This window comes from Lepidochelys kempii, chromosome 7 (genome assembly GCF_965140285.1).
Source record: "Lepidochelys kempii isolate rLepKem1 chromosome 7, rLepKem1.hap1, whole genome shotgun sequence".
NCBI classification, from domain to species: Eukaryota; Metazoa; Chordata; order Testudines; family Cheloniidae; genus Lepidochelys; species Lepidochelys kempii.
This window is the reverse complement of record NC_136386.1, coordinates 18222868-18239895: the sequence shown is the minus strand read 5'-3', so window position 1 is coordinate 18239895 and position 17028 is coordinate 18222868. Positions and strand designations below refer to the sequence as shown.

At 38.7% G+C, this 17028-nt stretch overlaps 1 protein-coding gene across 6 annotated transcripts in view; it reads left to right on the top strand.

Annotated features, from left to right (window-relative positions):
* RAD18 (RAD18 E3 ubiquitin protein ligase) overlaps positions 1 to 15891 on the top strand; it is a 125841-nt gene extending 109950 nt beyond the window's left edge. For 2 of the 6 annotated variants that reach the window (XR_012159775.2, XR_012159772.2), the window contains one exon: positions 9660 to 9748. Coding sequence is in view for 3 of the 6 variants with exons in the window: in XM_073351211.2 (XP_073207312.2) it covers positions 9660 to 9759 (100 nt within the window). In the remaining 3 variants the exon portion in view is untranslated. Of the gene's footprint in view, positions 1 to 9659 lie in introns of all 6 variants that reach the window. The other 4 variants (XR_012159774.2, XM_073351211.2, XM_073351210.2 and 1 more) reach the window with 4 other exon arrangements.
* Positions 15892 to 17028: the final 1137 nt, after the last annotated feature.

The window sequence follows — 17028 nt, the reverse complement described above, 5'->3', positions numbered from 1 at the left end:
GTGATGGAACAATTTGATGTACTTAGAATAACTATTAAAAGCCTTAAAAAGAAAAGGAGGACTTGTGGCACCTTAGAGACTAACAGATGTATCTGAGCATAAGCTTTCGTGAGCTACAGCTCACTTCATCGGTTGTACTGCTTTTCTTTCTGCGGATACAGACTAACACAGCTGTTACTCTGAAACCTGTCATTATTAAAAGCCTTGGCATGCATATCACCAATGGAAAGCCTAGTGCAATGAAAATGGATGCTTAGAATGAACAACTTCTACAAACTTGCTCAGCACCCTTATGGTTCACTTTCACACAGCGACTGTTTCTTTAAATAAAAAAATGTAGCTGTGGTTTGTGGAATGCTTTGTACAAAGTGCTAATAATAAAACACCTCCGATGAATAGTTGTAAAATTAATAACAACCTTACGTTTATTTCTATATCTTTATGGTCAGACCTTTGTTTTGACTAATGTAACAAGATATTTTTAAATAAAGCCATGCAGATCCATTGCAAGCGGTCTTTATGAGCTAAGTCAATCAGTGATGGGCTTATTAGAGGTGAAGATATCACTAGTTTTATATTTTATTATAACAATTCCATTATTATAATAAAGTACCATTATCAAATCAATGCCAGCTTGACAAAAAAAGGATCTGTTATCTGTGTTTAAATCTGTTTTTACTCTGTGATCTTGAATATGATTTAACTTTTTTTAAAGGATAAAATTTAGTATTCGTGAAAGTGGGGGACAGGTATATATCAACATTTTACCTTGTAAACTCTTTTTTAATCAGTGTACTCCATTACTGATTTAGGCTCTGATCTTACAAATACTTATGCATGTGTGTAACTTTACATACTGTGAATATCTTCATTGATTTTTAATGGGACTACTCACAGTACGTAAAGCTAGGATATGCTTAAGTCTTTGCAGGAGCAGGACTTTACATCACTCCTAAGTTTGGCCTTGCACCAGGAAAGCACTGAAGGATGTGCTTAGCTCCCATTGACTTCAAATGCACATGTGTGTGTCAGTCCTGTCCTGAATAGGGATGCTGTTCTGAATTGGGGCCTGTAATCTCACAAAAACTGTCATTTGTGTGCTGGTCTCTGAGTATAATTGTGCCCTGAGCCCTTCCAAACTTGTTGAAATTGTTCCTATATCTAAACTCTTTGAACCTACGGTGACAGAGGGTTAGAGGCTTGTGCATTAACCTACTGTGCCACCTACAGTAACCCCTCGGATAAGAATTTAGCATGAATTATTAAGTTAATTGAATTTTGCAGACGTTGTACCTTGTCAAACTGATATTGACATTCAGAATTAAAATAATTTGATTTTAAGAGATTTATTAGATGCTGAAACTTTGTCTCCGAATGCTGTCTGATAACAGTGAAATGCTACAAGAGCTCAGTCTGTGTTTCTCCTACTTTTTTTGTTCAAAGTGAATATAAATGGATTTCTTCACAAGCACAGTTTAAAGACATCTGCTGTTTCCATCTTATCCATTTAATAGGCGGTAAAGAGTTTGGAAATCTAGTAGCACTTCTAATATAGGAACAATATAGAAAAATACTTTTTTATAAAAAGCCATCACACGATGAGATTTTGGGGTTTCTGCAACATGTACTTTCACTTTAAAGACAGCATGAACATTACTATGTACCGTGTAATAGATACGGTAAACAGTTTATATTGAGTTTTCTATTTCTCAGACGTTGTAAAGCTCATCAATCTAGTGTTTCACATTTTGTGGCATGCATACTATAAATGTTCTGACCTAATGAATTCTATATTACTGGCAGATTATCCAATTTCAGCTCTAGCAATGAAGCAGTGTGATGATTTGGGTGATCTATCTATACAATTTATAAATTCGGGTTGATACTATAAAGTTGTGACCGAGAAGATGGTTCTGTCATTGAATGTCTCTGTGTAAATGTGGTATCTGCCATGGGCTGGCAGGGGGCTGTATCATGTCTCTGCCAGACCAGTGACAATGTTCATTAGAATTTAATGACTGGACAATAGGTATGCTGAAGAGGTTGCCTGAGTGGAGAAACTATTTTTTTCCAACTTCCTTCAACAAGTGCTGGGGGCTTTGAGAGTGGAAAGTTACCAGCAGTGGAATAAAGGCATCAAGGTAGTGATGCTAGCCTTTAAAATGAATTCACAGGGTTGAGAGAGATGGGAGGTTCTTGGCAGGAGAGGGAGGAAGGGCACATTCCAGCCAAGGTCCGTGATAGCTGAGGGAGAAGGTTCCATGTTTCAGAACACAGGCCATGTACTGCAGAATGGATGGCTTGGATGGCTCCAGGTGACTCTGACCCCAACCCAAAGAGCGCTCTGGAATGATGAGGAAACTGAGAAAGGGAAATAAATACATGTAAAGTTTTTTTGTATTGATCTGTGTATTTCTTAAAGACAGAGAATTCTGTGCAGTGTCTGTGCATTTCATATGTTACAGCTACCATGTGCCCCCTTCGAGAGAGAAATCAGAAGGCTCATACTTTGTGCTCAAGTTCTGGGAGAGGGTGTGTTTAAGCTATGTGGGAAGTCTGGCTGAGTCAGCACTAGTTCTAGGGGCTGGACAGAGAGCCTTGTGTATGGAACTCTTAGGCAGTGCCAGGTGGAACTGCACCCTGAGAGCATGTGCAGAGCCCCTAAGACAGCAACAGTGCCCAGTTCAGAGTCTTAAAACTCACAGGATCCAATGGCTGGATTCCCTCAGTGGTCTGGTGAGTGGTCAAGAGGGGGATTTTCAACAGGAGTTGCGCCAGGCAGGACATCTGGATTAGTGACCTTTTATTTTCAGTGTATTTGCATTGTTTACAAATCAGTGAGATATTTGTCACCTTGAACTGGGTATTTGGTATTGTGGGATCACAAAACCTCAAATAGTGGTTTCAAAGTCTAGTTTCCAAGTCTAGTTTCCTGACTGACTTAAAACATTACTCCTGAATACTTGGTTCTTAAGTAATTTGATTTTTGAAAGGTTTCATGAATATAATGAATGTTTAATGATGATGTATCGATGTTTTGCAGAGACTGAACTTAAGTGTTCAGCATGTGAGTGGTGTTGCAGATTCCAAGGCAGCTATGCGTATACATCTCAGTAACTGACTTGTAACAGTCTCAACAGTTCTAGTACAGCATCTTTCCATGGGATGGTGTTTTTTTGATATGAACAAAAATCCACTAGGGATCTGATCGATGCCACTGTCTTTGTGTGATTGTAATCTAACTACAAGCCTGTTTCTAAATAAGCTTCTGTGACACAAGAGCCCCACATTTTGGTCCTGATCCTGCAAATCCTAACTCAAGTGAACAGCCCCAGTAAAGACAAAGACCATGTGAATGAAGGTTTGCCGAGAGGGCCCTTGCGTTGTTTTTAATCTCTATTGGATGAAAAAAAAGGTTTGTGTAACACGCATCTGTTCTGTTCAGTAATAATTATAAAGTTTCAGTGTTACTTATTCAGAAAGTCACCTGCCTGTGCATGTTAAGCGTGGGCTTGGCTTACTTCTGTGAAAGCTGATCATATGTGTAAAGTTAAACATATGCTTAAGTGCACTTCCTGCATCGAGGCCTCATGCTGTTGCTTTCTTTTTATATACTGAAGTAAGTACTTTGGTTTGGACTTTAAGTGTTTACATCAGCTTTTCATTACTGTGCCAATTGATTGCCTGTCATGTGTAATGATCGCCACATAGTTTGCAGAATAAAGGTTCATTTTAAAAGTACAGTACAGTTAAAACTTTAAAATGTAAACCTCCTTAACTATGTGATTAATAACACTTCAAAAACGAAGAAAAAAGTAAATGAACAGCACAACCAGGCTTAATTTTTTTAGGTCTTTAAATTTTAATAATCTAACTTTTCACTATTTTTGCTGTTTTCTTTAACCTTTCTTTAAACAAAGAAAATAAACTTAGTGGGTTTAATTTTTGTTTCTAGGGAATTTCACTGATTCTCATGCATAAATTAAATTCTGCTATATTTGGGTTGTAAATATTGTAAGGGATGTTTGCTTTTAAAATGAAATTACAGTTTCAATAAACGAGGCTTGTATGGGGCTCTGGTTTTGTAAACTTTTTTTTAAATAATATTTTTCTTTTATAAACTCTACATTTTGAACAAAACTTGATCTGATAGTGAACCTTTATATTGTGGCTTAATATTTTACGAACATTTTGTCAAAATACTCTTAGGGTATTTCTGCAAAGTAAATATAAATTAATTGTATACTGCTTCTGAGAACAAAAGCAATATTAAGTCAATTTTTAAGTGTGGGATTTTTTAATGAACAATTTATTTTTAAGTAGTATAGCAATACTTTTTGGATGACTTTAGAAAAATCTTTTTTAAATTTGCTTAAATATACGGGGATAGAGGGAGGGTTATATGAAATATTCATTCCTATAGAAATAAAATTGGTATTTCTAAAACTTCTTGAAACCCAAGTAAACATAAATTGTTTTCCAATGTATTTTTTGGAAGAGATAAAAAAATAGCAGAGAGGGATTAGGGTTTTACTTTATGCACTAAGATGAAGGGATATTTGGTGGGGAATAATTTATAATAGCCTTCAGATTTAAATAGATAATTAAGCTCAAGTTTTTATTAAACAGAACAAAATGAAGCTGGTATGAGAGCAGAGAGTTGTATGTTTTGAATTTATGTAATCCTCAGGTAGCCAGTGTCTCCAGATTTGTGGAATGCAAATTCATTACAGATTGATGCACTTGGCCTATAATTGTCCTCGGGCTGTTTCTGCTTCTTGCTGACATACTGTGCTCCCTTAAACCAATGACTCTGCTTCCTGCCCAGTCTAGTGCTTATCCCATATCCCTAAAAACAGCTATATTTGCACTTTTCATGGCGTATCCCCTTCCTCCTAACTGTTTATACATTTCAGCAAATGGATGACTATATGCGTGGCTGCTGCGTCATGGAATGGCTTCTGTTACAGTTTTGAGGGCCATATTTTGGAACACTGAGTTCTTTCTTGGGCAACAGTGTATAAGGAGTCCTAGAGAGCGGAAAATAACAAAGTTAGCTTCTTCTTAGAAAATGAAAACTAATGATACTGTGTATGCATTTCAGATTAAGTGGGAGGAAGCTCGAAACAAGTAAAATTGAAAGAGACTTGGGTGTGATAGTGAAGAGCATATTAGACAAGAGTATATATACTGAACAGCAAAATTATTTTGGCCACCTGTGCTGCCATACTGCTTGGCAGAGACGTGTAATGGATTAGGGAGGCAATAATCAGTGTCTAATCGGTTCTGGTATGATCTGGAATATTAAATTGATTTCTGGATGAGAGATGTTAAGAAATCAGAGAGATTATCAGAAGGGAATAACAAAAATTATCAATGGACTAGAGGAAGTATTAAGTTAATTTGCCACGATAATTGCCTGGCTAAGCAGTGACTAACTGAAGACCAAATAATGGTCTACAAAAACATCAAAGGTATAAATTTTATGGGTGGAGAGAGATTACTTTGGGTAGTACAAGAGCAGGGTTTTGATAGAAATAGTGAGGTAAATATCAGAAAATACTTCACACCGGTGTGATCCATCTGCTTGAGCTTAGGAAATGACACTTCAATCTGGACCCAGCAAAGTACTAATAAATGTACTTCAGGAAACAATCCTGCATTGGAAGGACAATTGTTCCCTAACTTTTCTATGGTGCAGATCACCTCCGAATAGAAAGTGTTTCCTGGAAAATCTCCTCTATCCATCATGTCTGCATAAATCACTACCTCTCGTTTACAATCAAATAACATCCTGTGGCAACTATGGCAATTGTTTATAGGAAAAGTAACATTAAGAAAGTATTTAATGTATGTAATATAATTTAGTATCTGGAAAAAAGGTTGTGAAACCAGCACCATTTGAGCACCAGCAAGTGCTCTGAATACCATCCAGGGTCCATGTAATTAGAGGTTGACTAATGCTCTAAAGCATGAAGGTTTATATCCCTTTCCTTTGCATGCATGTCACGTGCCCAGAGAACTTTGACTGAAACAGGTTAATTTGCAAGAATCCGGTAAATAGATACCAAAGGAAACCACTCCAGCCTGTTTTGTGTTATGAATACTTTGAAAATAGCTCTGTTGCTGATGTTTGAAAAATGACGTTTTGGTATTTGGCAAACTTATAAAAAAGCTGCAGCAACCTAGATCTGTTATGAATGTTTCTGAGATTGTCCAATGGCTAAAGGCTGGACTCTGTAGGGGAATGCTTCAAGGGAACTCAGAGATTGGGATGCACACACCAGCTTGTTTAGGTCAGCTGAGGATCAGGTCCAGTTACATACATTTGCCTGTGGGCATTCAGGAGCTCTTAGGATCACACAAACCACCAAAGGAGCATTCTAGTGTTGACCCTGATGTTCAGGGACACAGTCAGTGACTTTGCAGGGGCTTCATGCAGGTGCTGGGGCCCTTCCGCTCTCATTTCAATGCAGGACTGGGGTCTGAAATACGAGTTGCTCCAGTTGTTGGAGGCAGTAATTTTGGCACTTCAGATTTTTCCATTTTTACTTTCAGTTGCAAATTCCCAGTTTAGCCAGATGATTTTTCCTGTACAAATTTTGGCAAATGGTAAAAAACAGAATGTATTTTTGTGGAGAATTCTGGTACTGTAATAGCTATGGACTGGTGAACATTATGTCACTCATGTCATCACTACATGGGATTCCAAGCTGCTAGTCTGAGATATGCAATTTAGCTGCCTAATTTAAATGTACCTACTACTGCAACACTCTGCTCAGTTTTAATTAACTCTGCGAATAAGGAAAACCCCCCTATTTCTTTGAGTTGGTGATGGAAAATTCATTGGTACTAAGTGTGAAGATCCTCTGGCAAATGGGGACTGTCTCAAGAAAACTCCCCACAAGTTCCTTTTTTAATAGGGAGCTATGGCAAATATCACTTGTAACTTCTCTCAAGCTCTTTATTGCCAGGAAGAGTTCCATTTTAAGTAGACTTCTTTCAATAACTTACTTATACTGCTTTGTCAACGTTAGCCGTGATACTGGAGGGTTATCTTTGAAAATAAAAATGAAGAGAATTTTATTCTTTTCGTTCAGAAACACCGAAGGGAGCAACTGTATTACTCTTCCAATACTTTGTAACACCAAGAAAGTGCCTGATGGTTGTGTTTTCAATAAGCAATAAACATTTAATTTCAGCTGCAGCAGAGCCTTGTGAGGCAAGAATGTCAGCTAACTGACCTAGAAAACAGAGTTCAGTTTATAGTTTTAAATAACTTTTCTAAAACATATCTCCATAGCTGACATCCTGCTTCAGTGAAATTTTCCTTTTGTAAACTCTTCATAAATATCTTGTTCTATCGTTAACAAAATTGCTTTGTACTGCAGGTTAAAGATGAATATCATGCTTTAGTCTCTGTTCTATAATCTTTTTCTTTATTTGTGAGCCATAGGAAATTTTTACTGATGCTAACAGGCTAGAGATCTTTTTCAGGGGTGGGAAGTTAACTGGGAGTTAAAATAAGGGAATTTAACATTTACTGTGGTTAGAGCCCCAAAATGATGCAGCTACCATCAAAACATGGCACATGAGAAGTTATTTATTGTAAAATCAAATCCATGTATTTTTGTAAAAAAATATTTAATAAAAGGCAGAATATAAAATATTCCCCTTGCTGTGCACCCATTCTTTTATCAAGACGGAATATTTTGGGGGGATGGGAGGGAGGGTGAAAGAGAGGTGGTCAGGTGGTGGAGAAACTGTCTAGTCACCCCCAAAAGTGTGGAGGACACTTTCTCACGACAGCAGCCACTCACTTTCTCTCTGTGTAGCCTTCTCCCTCTAGCATACCCAGGGCAACAACCACATTTTTGTTGGTTTAACTGACTATACCACCAGTGAGAAAATGAACCAGGAATAGGATTAGAGGGAGGAAAATGAACATCAACAGGAAGCAACAAGATTTAGTATAGGTGTTCCAACTCCATGACTCTGCCGGAATACACACTGGTGGGTGTGGATGCTTGGGAGAAACTGAGTAGATTGGCCTTTCGTTACCAGTTTAAACACACATGCACACACGGTCGTTTTATCAGCTAGGAAGTTTACAGTATTGGAATAAGAATAATGGAGCCCCTTTTTCACAGAGAAAAGATTTCTTTTGCCTGTCAAACAAACCTCCAAAGCTTAAGTTTTTTTTTCCCCCTGCAAAGTGTAATTCAAGTAAGGACAACAGCATTTAGGGCTTATCTACACAAGGAAAAAGTCTGCAAGTGCTGGTGTGCACCAGCTACTCCCCACTAACTCCCTGTGTGGACACTCTTAATACACACTGAGTGCCTTTGTGCGTATTAGCTTAATGCACTTCGGAAATGTACTAGGCTAAACCACTCAAGGACACCCCTAAAGTGCAATAGGAGTGTTTACATGGGGAGTTAGTGCGAAGTAGCTAGTGTGTTTTTAATTCACACTTTAGCTTACTGCACACTAATTTCCCCATGTAAACAAGGTACTATGGAGATACGAGCCTTAGAAATACCTAAAATAGAACTGATCAATCTTTGCAACATTCCTATGAAGTAAATATTCTCATTTTACTGATAGGAAAACTGAGGTAAAAAAGCTAAGTGATTCACAAATTTAAAGTCTTGCTTCTGCAAGGTACTGAATCCAATCCAATAAGGCATTTAAATAAGTGCTTAACTTTAAGCAGTTATATGTTACCATTGGGCCAGATCTTCAGCTGCTGAAAATTGGCTATGCCCATTTGCACTAGTTTAGGAACTGGCCCACTGACTTCAGTGGGGTTCTTATATACTTTAGTACCTTTTTTTGAGTCAGAGCCCTAGTGAGCTATGTGATTACCATTTTCCTAAAAAGTAGCAATTTTATTTTGAAAGTGTTGGGCCCTCATAGGAAATGTTATAATAAAGTCACATTCAAATTCTCTCAGACTTCAGACTCATGGGTTTACCACATTTGGTGGCTGTGATTCCAAAGTTTTTATGTCTATTTTAATGAAAGTTATGAGCAGTAAAGAAAGAACCATGTGCTACTAGTTAGAGAACAATTTTAGAGACCCAGGAAAGTATTATTTGAAGGATTAAACAGCTTAGTCTTTTTATTAATTCTGTATGATCAGGCCTGTCACTTTTATGGTGAGTGTCTGTGTACCTAAGAGAATTGATACTTTGCTTGAAACATGATGATGGCATCCTGAAGAGTGGCTTACTGCACTGAAGTCTGAAGAAGTCAATTCACTGAAATGTTTTTTGAAGAGCAACCACTCCACATTTTAACAGTGTATGGTGTTCTCCTTACTCCATGACAATAAATGTTCATAATCTCTGGCTGGTTGGGATTTGCCCCCTTAGGTGCGGAAGAGACATTCTGTGCTGACAACTGTTCTTTTGGGTTGATATTATTTGTAGAGAGGAACCTGATACCAAGAGCTCCATTTTCCACCTTATTTTCATGAACTGATGGCTATGAAGCAGATCAAATAAGTTAAAGCAATATTGTGTTTTATCCTCCCAAAGAATATAGAGGAAGGGTGTGCACCGGGTGCTTATAATTCTTAGAAGAAATATTCAGTTTTTAATTACATTTAGAACAGATTACAAAACACATTTTCTTTTCTGTTTTTTTTTTCACAGCAGCTTTCCAGATGTGAAAGTTAGCAAACGGAAATCATGTCGCCCCAAAACACCGGAAAGTGGTCAAGTACTTCCCAGGAGTAAGCGGCGGAAAAACTAGCAATACGGTCACCTTACCTCTAAGCCTATGCAGTCAACTGGATGCCGTACGACATTTCCATACAGACTCCTTATTTGTTCCCAGCAGATTTGGAGCACTTAAGAATTTAAAGCACTGAAATTCTGTGTATTCATATCATTTAAACGGCCTTGAAATAATGGATTTACTTTGTGCTTTGCATTAGATGTGTTTGCTTACAATACCAGAGGCCATTTCACTTTAAGAGTGGACATACAGTATCAGTATCTTTCTATAAACATTTAACTCTTCTGCCCATATTTTTAGCATGGCAGATGTAGTGTATTGTGGGAAAAATGGTTTTTATCATTTAGGACCCAATTTTGACAGCTTTTTTCACACTGAAGAGCAGTTTACTCCACTAATAGCCCTCTTGAGATCAGTGTGACTAGTTGTGGAGTAAGCTGTTGCTTAATGGACAAGACTGGCACCTTACAAAGGACAGTGTGTTGTTACACTGCGTCAAGAGTAGAGCGCAGACCAAATTGTAATGCAGTCCCAGTTGAATCCCTACTTTCCCCTTTCTGAAAGTGGGGAAGCAGGCTTTGCTCGTTCATTTTCTTGCACTGCTTACTTCCACTGTGCTGGCTCAGTTGGCTGGCTGGTGCACTGTGGGAGGCAGAGACAAAAGATTGACTCCCTATCTACTGGTGTAGGAGAGAGGATGTAGCTGCCTGATGGTGACTCCTCTGTATGGGGTGGTAGGGGATACATAGGCCAGCTCACAGTTGGGACCAGTGTGAATAAAGGAATCAGAATCTGTCCCTTAACCATTGCATAAATAAACAGAAGCCTGCATTTAAAATGTCTACATTTCTTAGGAATTACTGTACAATGTTCAACATGCCACCAGGAAACAAACCATACTGAAGAATAATATAAATCCAGTGACCTTTTGTATTGTCAGCATTTTATCTTAAATGTATATGGCACTTGGGCTCTATTTGCATTGGCATTAACCAAAATCCTTGCCTTTTTGAAATCATAAGGCAGATGATACAGCAGGGGGATTAGTATATTTGGTCGCTTTGAAATAATTTGATTTTGCAGGTGGTATAAATATTTCATATTTCAAACCATTTCAGTCCCCAAGCAATATGCTGTGTGAGAATGTATATTTGTAAGGTTATTCTTATTCCTTAGTAATCTTTCATTATTTCAACTTAACCGTTAAGTTAAAATTGGAGATTCTATGGTTCTCAGACTTTAATTATTCTAGCTGTGAAATTAATATTAAAATGTATATACTCTTATTTTTAATAAAGTTAGGAGTTTTCCTAGTTTAAAGAAATACAAGAAAATTAAAGGGCCTTATTCCTTTAAATAGGATGAACACAGAGAAAACACATCCTCTGTGAACTTAAAAATAATCAAATTTAGTCTTAGAAAGCAAAGTCTGCACTGGTCATGACTTGTCTTTGTGTTTTGTGTGACACACAAAATCCAAAAACTAGTTAAGGTGGAGGGTTCTGTGAATTTATATTTTAAAATACAGTTTTGAGGTCTGAGATTACACATGCTTCTACTGGGCATATTGCTTACTATCGGGTATTCCCATTCAACCCATGGTATTAAACAATAAACCTGGTCCAATGGGCATATTTGCAGTTAGTGCAATCTGTCGTAGCACATATAAGATTGGATGTTACATTTTTCAATTAAAGCAATCACTTTGGAGAAGGTAGCTACTAACTCCACTTATTAGGTCATTGCATTGTGGTTCATGTCAATTTACAGAAGCAGGATGTAAAATCCACACAATTATATAGAGAAAGATAAAACTTGTATGTAGGTCAACATCTCTTGACTTAAATGGAGCTATGACAGTTTACACCGGCTGAGGATGTCCTCAGTGGGTTTGCAGACATGATCCTTGGGTTTTTTTTATAGCCCCATTTTTACAACATGTTGGGGTTAATAAGGTACTTTTTAAAAAAAAGTCAATATGATTTTACTCACTGCTAGGCATGGACAACTGCATCAAGGAAAGTGTAACCAACACTGGCACATACATGGAATTTAACCACAGAGACAAGTGTGAATAAAATTTGAGGAGTAACAACATCTGGGCCTTTGCATTGCTTGTTAATCTGCCACTAGTTGTGCTAACAGGAGGCTCTGAATCTGATGAAATGTCAGAGTATTATAGCTCTTTTAAAGTAGTGAATATCTTTAGTTTGTTAATGTTGGTACAAAAGGCAATTGTTTAAGATTATAAATTGTCAACTTGTTTTTAAAGTTATGCATTTGCAAAGTTGAACACATGAGGATGTAAACCAAAAAACTTCCTTTATAAAAACCACTGTATCTTGGTGGAATTGGATCTGTTAGATTTCCTGTTCATGGTGTGTGCTCCGGATATCACTAGTACACGAGGTTATTTCTGTATACTCTGCAGCCAGTTTTGGAAGCAGTCGCCCTGAAACAGTGAAATGTTTAAGACATAATATTTTGTGAAAGTTAAATACATGGCAAAGTTCAGGATATTCTAGGAAAATCATGTGAATGATTGAAGGTTCTGTTCCAGAGATCTATTCTCTCAGTACACTGTGTTCCCTGAGCATCAAAATGGCCCTATGTCTTTCCATACATGATGGAAAATTAGAAATCATTAAACTAGAGTGATGTCATTGCAAGCAATATAGTAAGATAGATAGACATGAAATAATTAAAAGAAGAAATCTGCTGGTTAGTGTTTTTATATGTTTTTGAATTTGTTTTCATTGCTGATTGTTTTAATTTTTTTTTATTTTGTGATACTGTCTGCTAATGTCTCTTTCTAATAAAACTACAAATGCTTCTGCTGTGAGACCCATTTATTTCTTCTTTCCCCATTGTAAGACTTTATGGGTACTTCATTTCCCTTCCTTGCCTACATCTGTCACGTCTCTAGTCATTTAACATTTTGGTTATACCCTTTTTATATGTTTGCACCAATTTTGGTGACCACCACTAATTTAATTATTATTGACTTTTTACTGGAGAAAACACTGGCAAAGACAGACATGAAGTAGCCACATGGGGCATTGAGAGGTGGTTCTTAAATTCTTTTAGGAAATCATGAAAGAATTAGACTGAGCAGTAAATAAAGGCAAGAATCTGTAGTCACGGAACAAAGTTTAGCTCCTTGGCCTCAGCTTATTTGCTGCCATGCCCTAATAGATCATTTTCATTATAGACCTGACCAAAGTAGCAATGTTGTTTGCAGTAGCTTTGTAGCCATGTTGGTTCCAGGGTATTAGAAAGACAAGGTAGGTGATGTAATATCTTTTATTGGACCATCCAAGACCTGAGGAAGAGCTCTGTGTTGCTTGAAAGCTTTTATCTTTCACTAACAGAAGTTGCTCCAAAATTTTTCCTCGCCCATCTTGTCTCCCCAAAGCAGCAACAGAATAGAGGGTATCCATTATTACTGAATCCTATTTCCAAAATAAGATCACATTCCAGTCCTAATTGAAACTGAAGTATATGTAGACGCTATGATTTAGGGAACAAAAATGATAAAGTCCGTGTTTACCAACCTTCCACACAAACTTCCTCGTGGCTGGACTTTACAAAAACTAGACAAGCCATTTACAACACATACTTTGCTTCTCTACAAAAGAAAAAGGACACTAAACTATCTAAATTACTACATGCCACAAGGGCCACAACAGTTGTTTCCTTAACCCACCCAGCAATATTGTTAATCTATCCAACTATACTCTTCACCCAGCAGAAGAATCTGTCCTGTCTCGGAGCCTCTCCTTCTGCCCCTCCAACCCCACGAACATGATACAGTTCTGTGGTGACCTAGAATCCGATTTTCAACGTCTCCGACTCAAGGAATATTTCCAACATACCTCTGAACAACATACTAACCCACAGACACGTTCCTACCAAGACTACAAAAAGAAGGATTCTGGGTGGACTCCTCCTGAAGGTTGAAACAACAGACTGGACTTCTACATAGAGTGCTTCCACCGAGGTGCACGGGCTGAAATTGTGGAAAAGCAGCATCACTTGCCCCATAACCTCAGCTGTGCAGAACACAATGCCATCCACAGCCTCAGAAACAACTCTGACATCGTAATCAAAAAGGCTGACAAAGGAGGTGCTGTCGTCATCGTGAATAGGTCGGAATATGAACAAGAGGCTGCTAGGCAGCTCTCCAACACCACTTTCTACAAGCCGTTACCCTCTGATCCCACTGAGGGTTACCAAAAGAAACTACACCATCTGCTCAAGAAACTCCTTGAAAAAGCACAAGAACAAATCTGCACAGACACACCCGTAGAACTCCGACCAAGGGAATTCTATCTGCTACCCAAGATCCATAAACCTGAAAATCCTGGATGCCCCATCATCTCAGGCATTGGCACCCTCACAGCAGGATTGTCTGGCTATGTAGACTCCCTCCTCAGGCTCTAAGCCACCAGCACTCCCAGCTATCTTTGAGACACCACTGACTTTCTGAGGAAACTACAATCCATCGGGGATCTTCCTGAAAACACCATCCTAGCCACTATGGATGTAGAAGCCCTCTACACCAACATTCCACGCGAAGATGGACTACAAGCAGTCAGGAATAGTCCCTGATAATGTCATGACAAACCTGGTGGCTGAACTTTGTGACTTTGTCCTCACCCATAACTATTTCATATTTGGGGACAATGTATACCTTTAAATCAGCGGCACTGCTATGGGTATCTGCATGGCCCCACAGTATGCCAACATTTTTATGGCTGACTTAGAACAACGCTTCCTCAGTTCTCATCCCCTAATGCCCTACTCTACTTGCGCTACATTGATGACATCTTCATCATCTGGACCCATGGAAAAGAAGCCCTTGAGGAATTCCACCATGATTTCAACAGTTTCCATCCCACCATCAACCTCAGCCTGGACCAGTCCACACGAGATCCACTTCCTGGACACTACGGTGCGAATAAGCGATGGTCACATAAACACCACCCTATACCGGAAACCTACTGACCGCTATATCTACTTACATGCCTCCAGCTTTCATCCAGACCACACCACACGATCCATTGTCTACAGCCAAGCTCTACGATACAACCGCATTTGCTCCAATCCCTCAGACAAACACCTACAAGATCTCTATCAAGCATTCTTACAGCTACAATACCCACCTGCTGAAGTGAAGAAACAGATTAACAGAGCCAGAAGAGTACCCAGAAGTTACCTACTACAGGCCCAACAAAGAAAATAACAGAACGCCACTAGCAATCACCTTCAACCCCCAACTAAAACCTCTCCAACGCACTATCAAGGATCTACAACCTATCCTGGAGGGTGACCCATCGCTCTCACAGATCTTGGGAGAAAGGCCAGTCCTTGTTTACAGACAGCCCCCCAACCTGAAGCAAATATTCACCAGCAACCACATAACAAAACCACTAATCCAGGAACCTATCCTTGCAACAAAGCCCATTGCCAACTGTGTCCACATATCTATTCAGGGGACACCATCATAGGGCCTAATCACATCACTCACACTATCAGAGGCTCGTTCACCTGCACATCTACCAATGTGATATATGCCATCATGTGCCAGCAAGGCCCCTCTGCCATGTACATTGGTCAAACTGGACAGTCTTTACGTAAAAGAATAAATGGACACAAATCAGACGTCAAGAATTATAACATTCAAAAACTAGTCGGAGAACACTTCAATCTCTTTGGTCCCTCGATTACAGACCGAAAAGTTTCAATTCTTTAACAAAAAAACTTCAAAAACAGACTCCAACGAGAGACTGCTGAATTGGAATCAATTTGCAAACTGGATACAATTAACTTAAGCTTGAATAGAGACTGGGAGTGGATGGGTCATTATACAAACTAAAACTATTTCCCCATGTTTATTTCCCCCCATACTGTTCCTCACACGTTCTTGTCAACTGCTGGAAGTGGCCCACCTCACTTACCACTATAAAAGGTTCCCCCCCCCTGCTCTCCTGCTGGTATTAGCTCACCTTACCTGATCACTCTTGTTACAGTGTGTATGGTAACATCCATTGTTTCATGTTCTCTGTGTATATAAATCTCCCCACTGTATTTTCCACTGCATGCATCCGATGAGGTGGGCTGTAGCTCACGAAAGCTTATGCTCAAATAAATTGGTTAGTCTCTAAGGTGCCACAAGTCCTCCTTTTCTTTTTGCGGATACAGACTAACATGGCTGCTAATCTGAAACCTCTCTTTAGTTTGTTTTCGTTCTGGGGGCCAGTTATTACTTTATGATTAACTGTCACTGGTATTGTATAACATTTGTAGCAATGCTACTTGCATCCTTGCCTACTGGTAAGTGCAGCATTCTCTTGTCTACATTGTATATCTTTCAGAATGCTTTAACGTTGGGTGGGACAGATCCATATGTTCCCCTGTTGTGCAAAAGAACACAGAGGGAACAAGCTAGTGTAAAACAATGTGTGAAGGAGTTAGCACATTCTCTCCATGCCCCTTTCCATCAACTCAGAATATGCACTGGCCTTTTTTTTTTTTTAAAGCAGTCTGATACGATAATGGCCCCATAGATTGTGTGGGATTTTTAAAAGCCCTGCGCATTGGCCTAATGCTGCTGCCAGGAAAGTCAATTGGAGTTTTAATATTGACTTTAGTGGCAGCTGCATTAGGCCTGTGTTCTGTGCTTTTGAAAATCCAACCCTACATCTTCCAATGGAGTGTTTGTGGTGATTATTGTAATTCGCTATAATTGTTCAAAAATGGGAGCAGGAAGATCCTTGAGTATCAGGTGGGTCCCAACCTCTACTGGTCCCTGGGTAGGACAGGCCAGAGAGCAGTAAGATTTAATAAATTTTCTGGAACACATTAATCTTACTTTTTGCCTGCAATAAAGGGCAAATCAACTGTAATTTCAATTAATTCAAATTTCGGTGGTCCTTCCATTCATTTTAAAAGCTGCCTCAACACCCTCTGTTGTCTAGAGAACATCCAGTGAGGCCTACTGTAACTATACCAATCTAAGTAGATCCTTCATTAAAATATCCAATAGCAAGTGGAAGAAAATTAAGCAAAATACTTATACCCATTGTATAATATTACAGTAATGTTGCCATTATATTGTCTTGGTGCAGTATAAAAATAGTTTGAAGAAAACGCTAAAATAATTGGTAAACCATTGTGATGCCAGAGCCACTTTCCAAAGTTTGGCCTTTTTTTACTGCTGTGATAGAATGTGCCAAAAACGTCCACTGGCATGGTGCGAAACTCATTTGTTGGTACATTTAC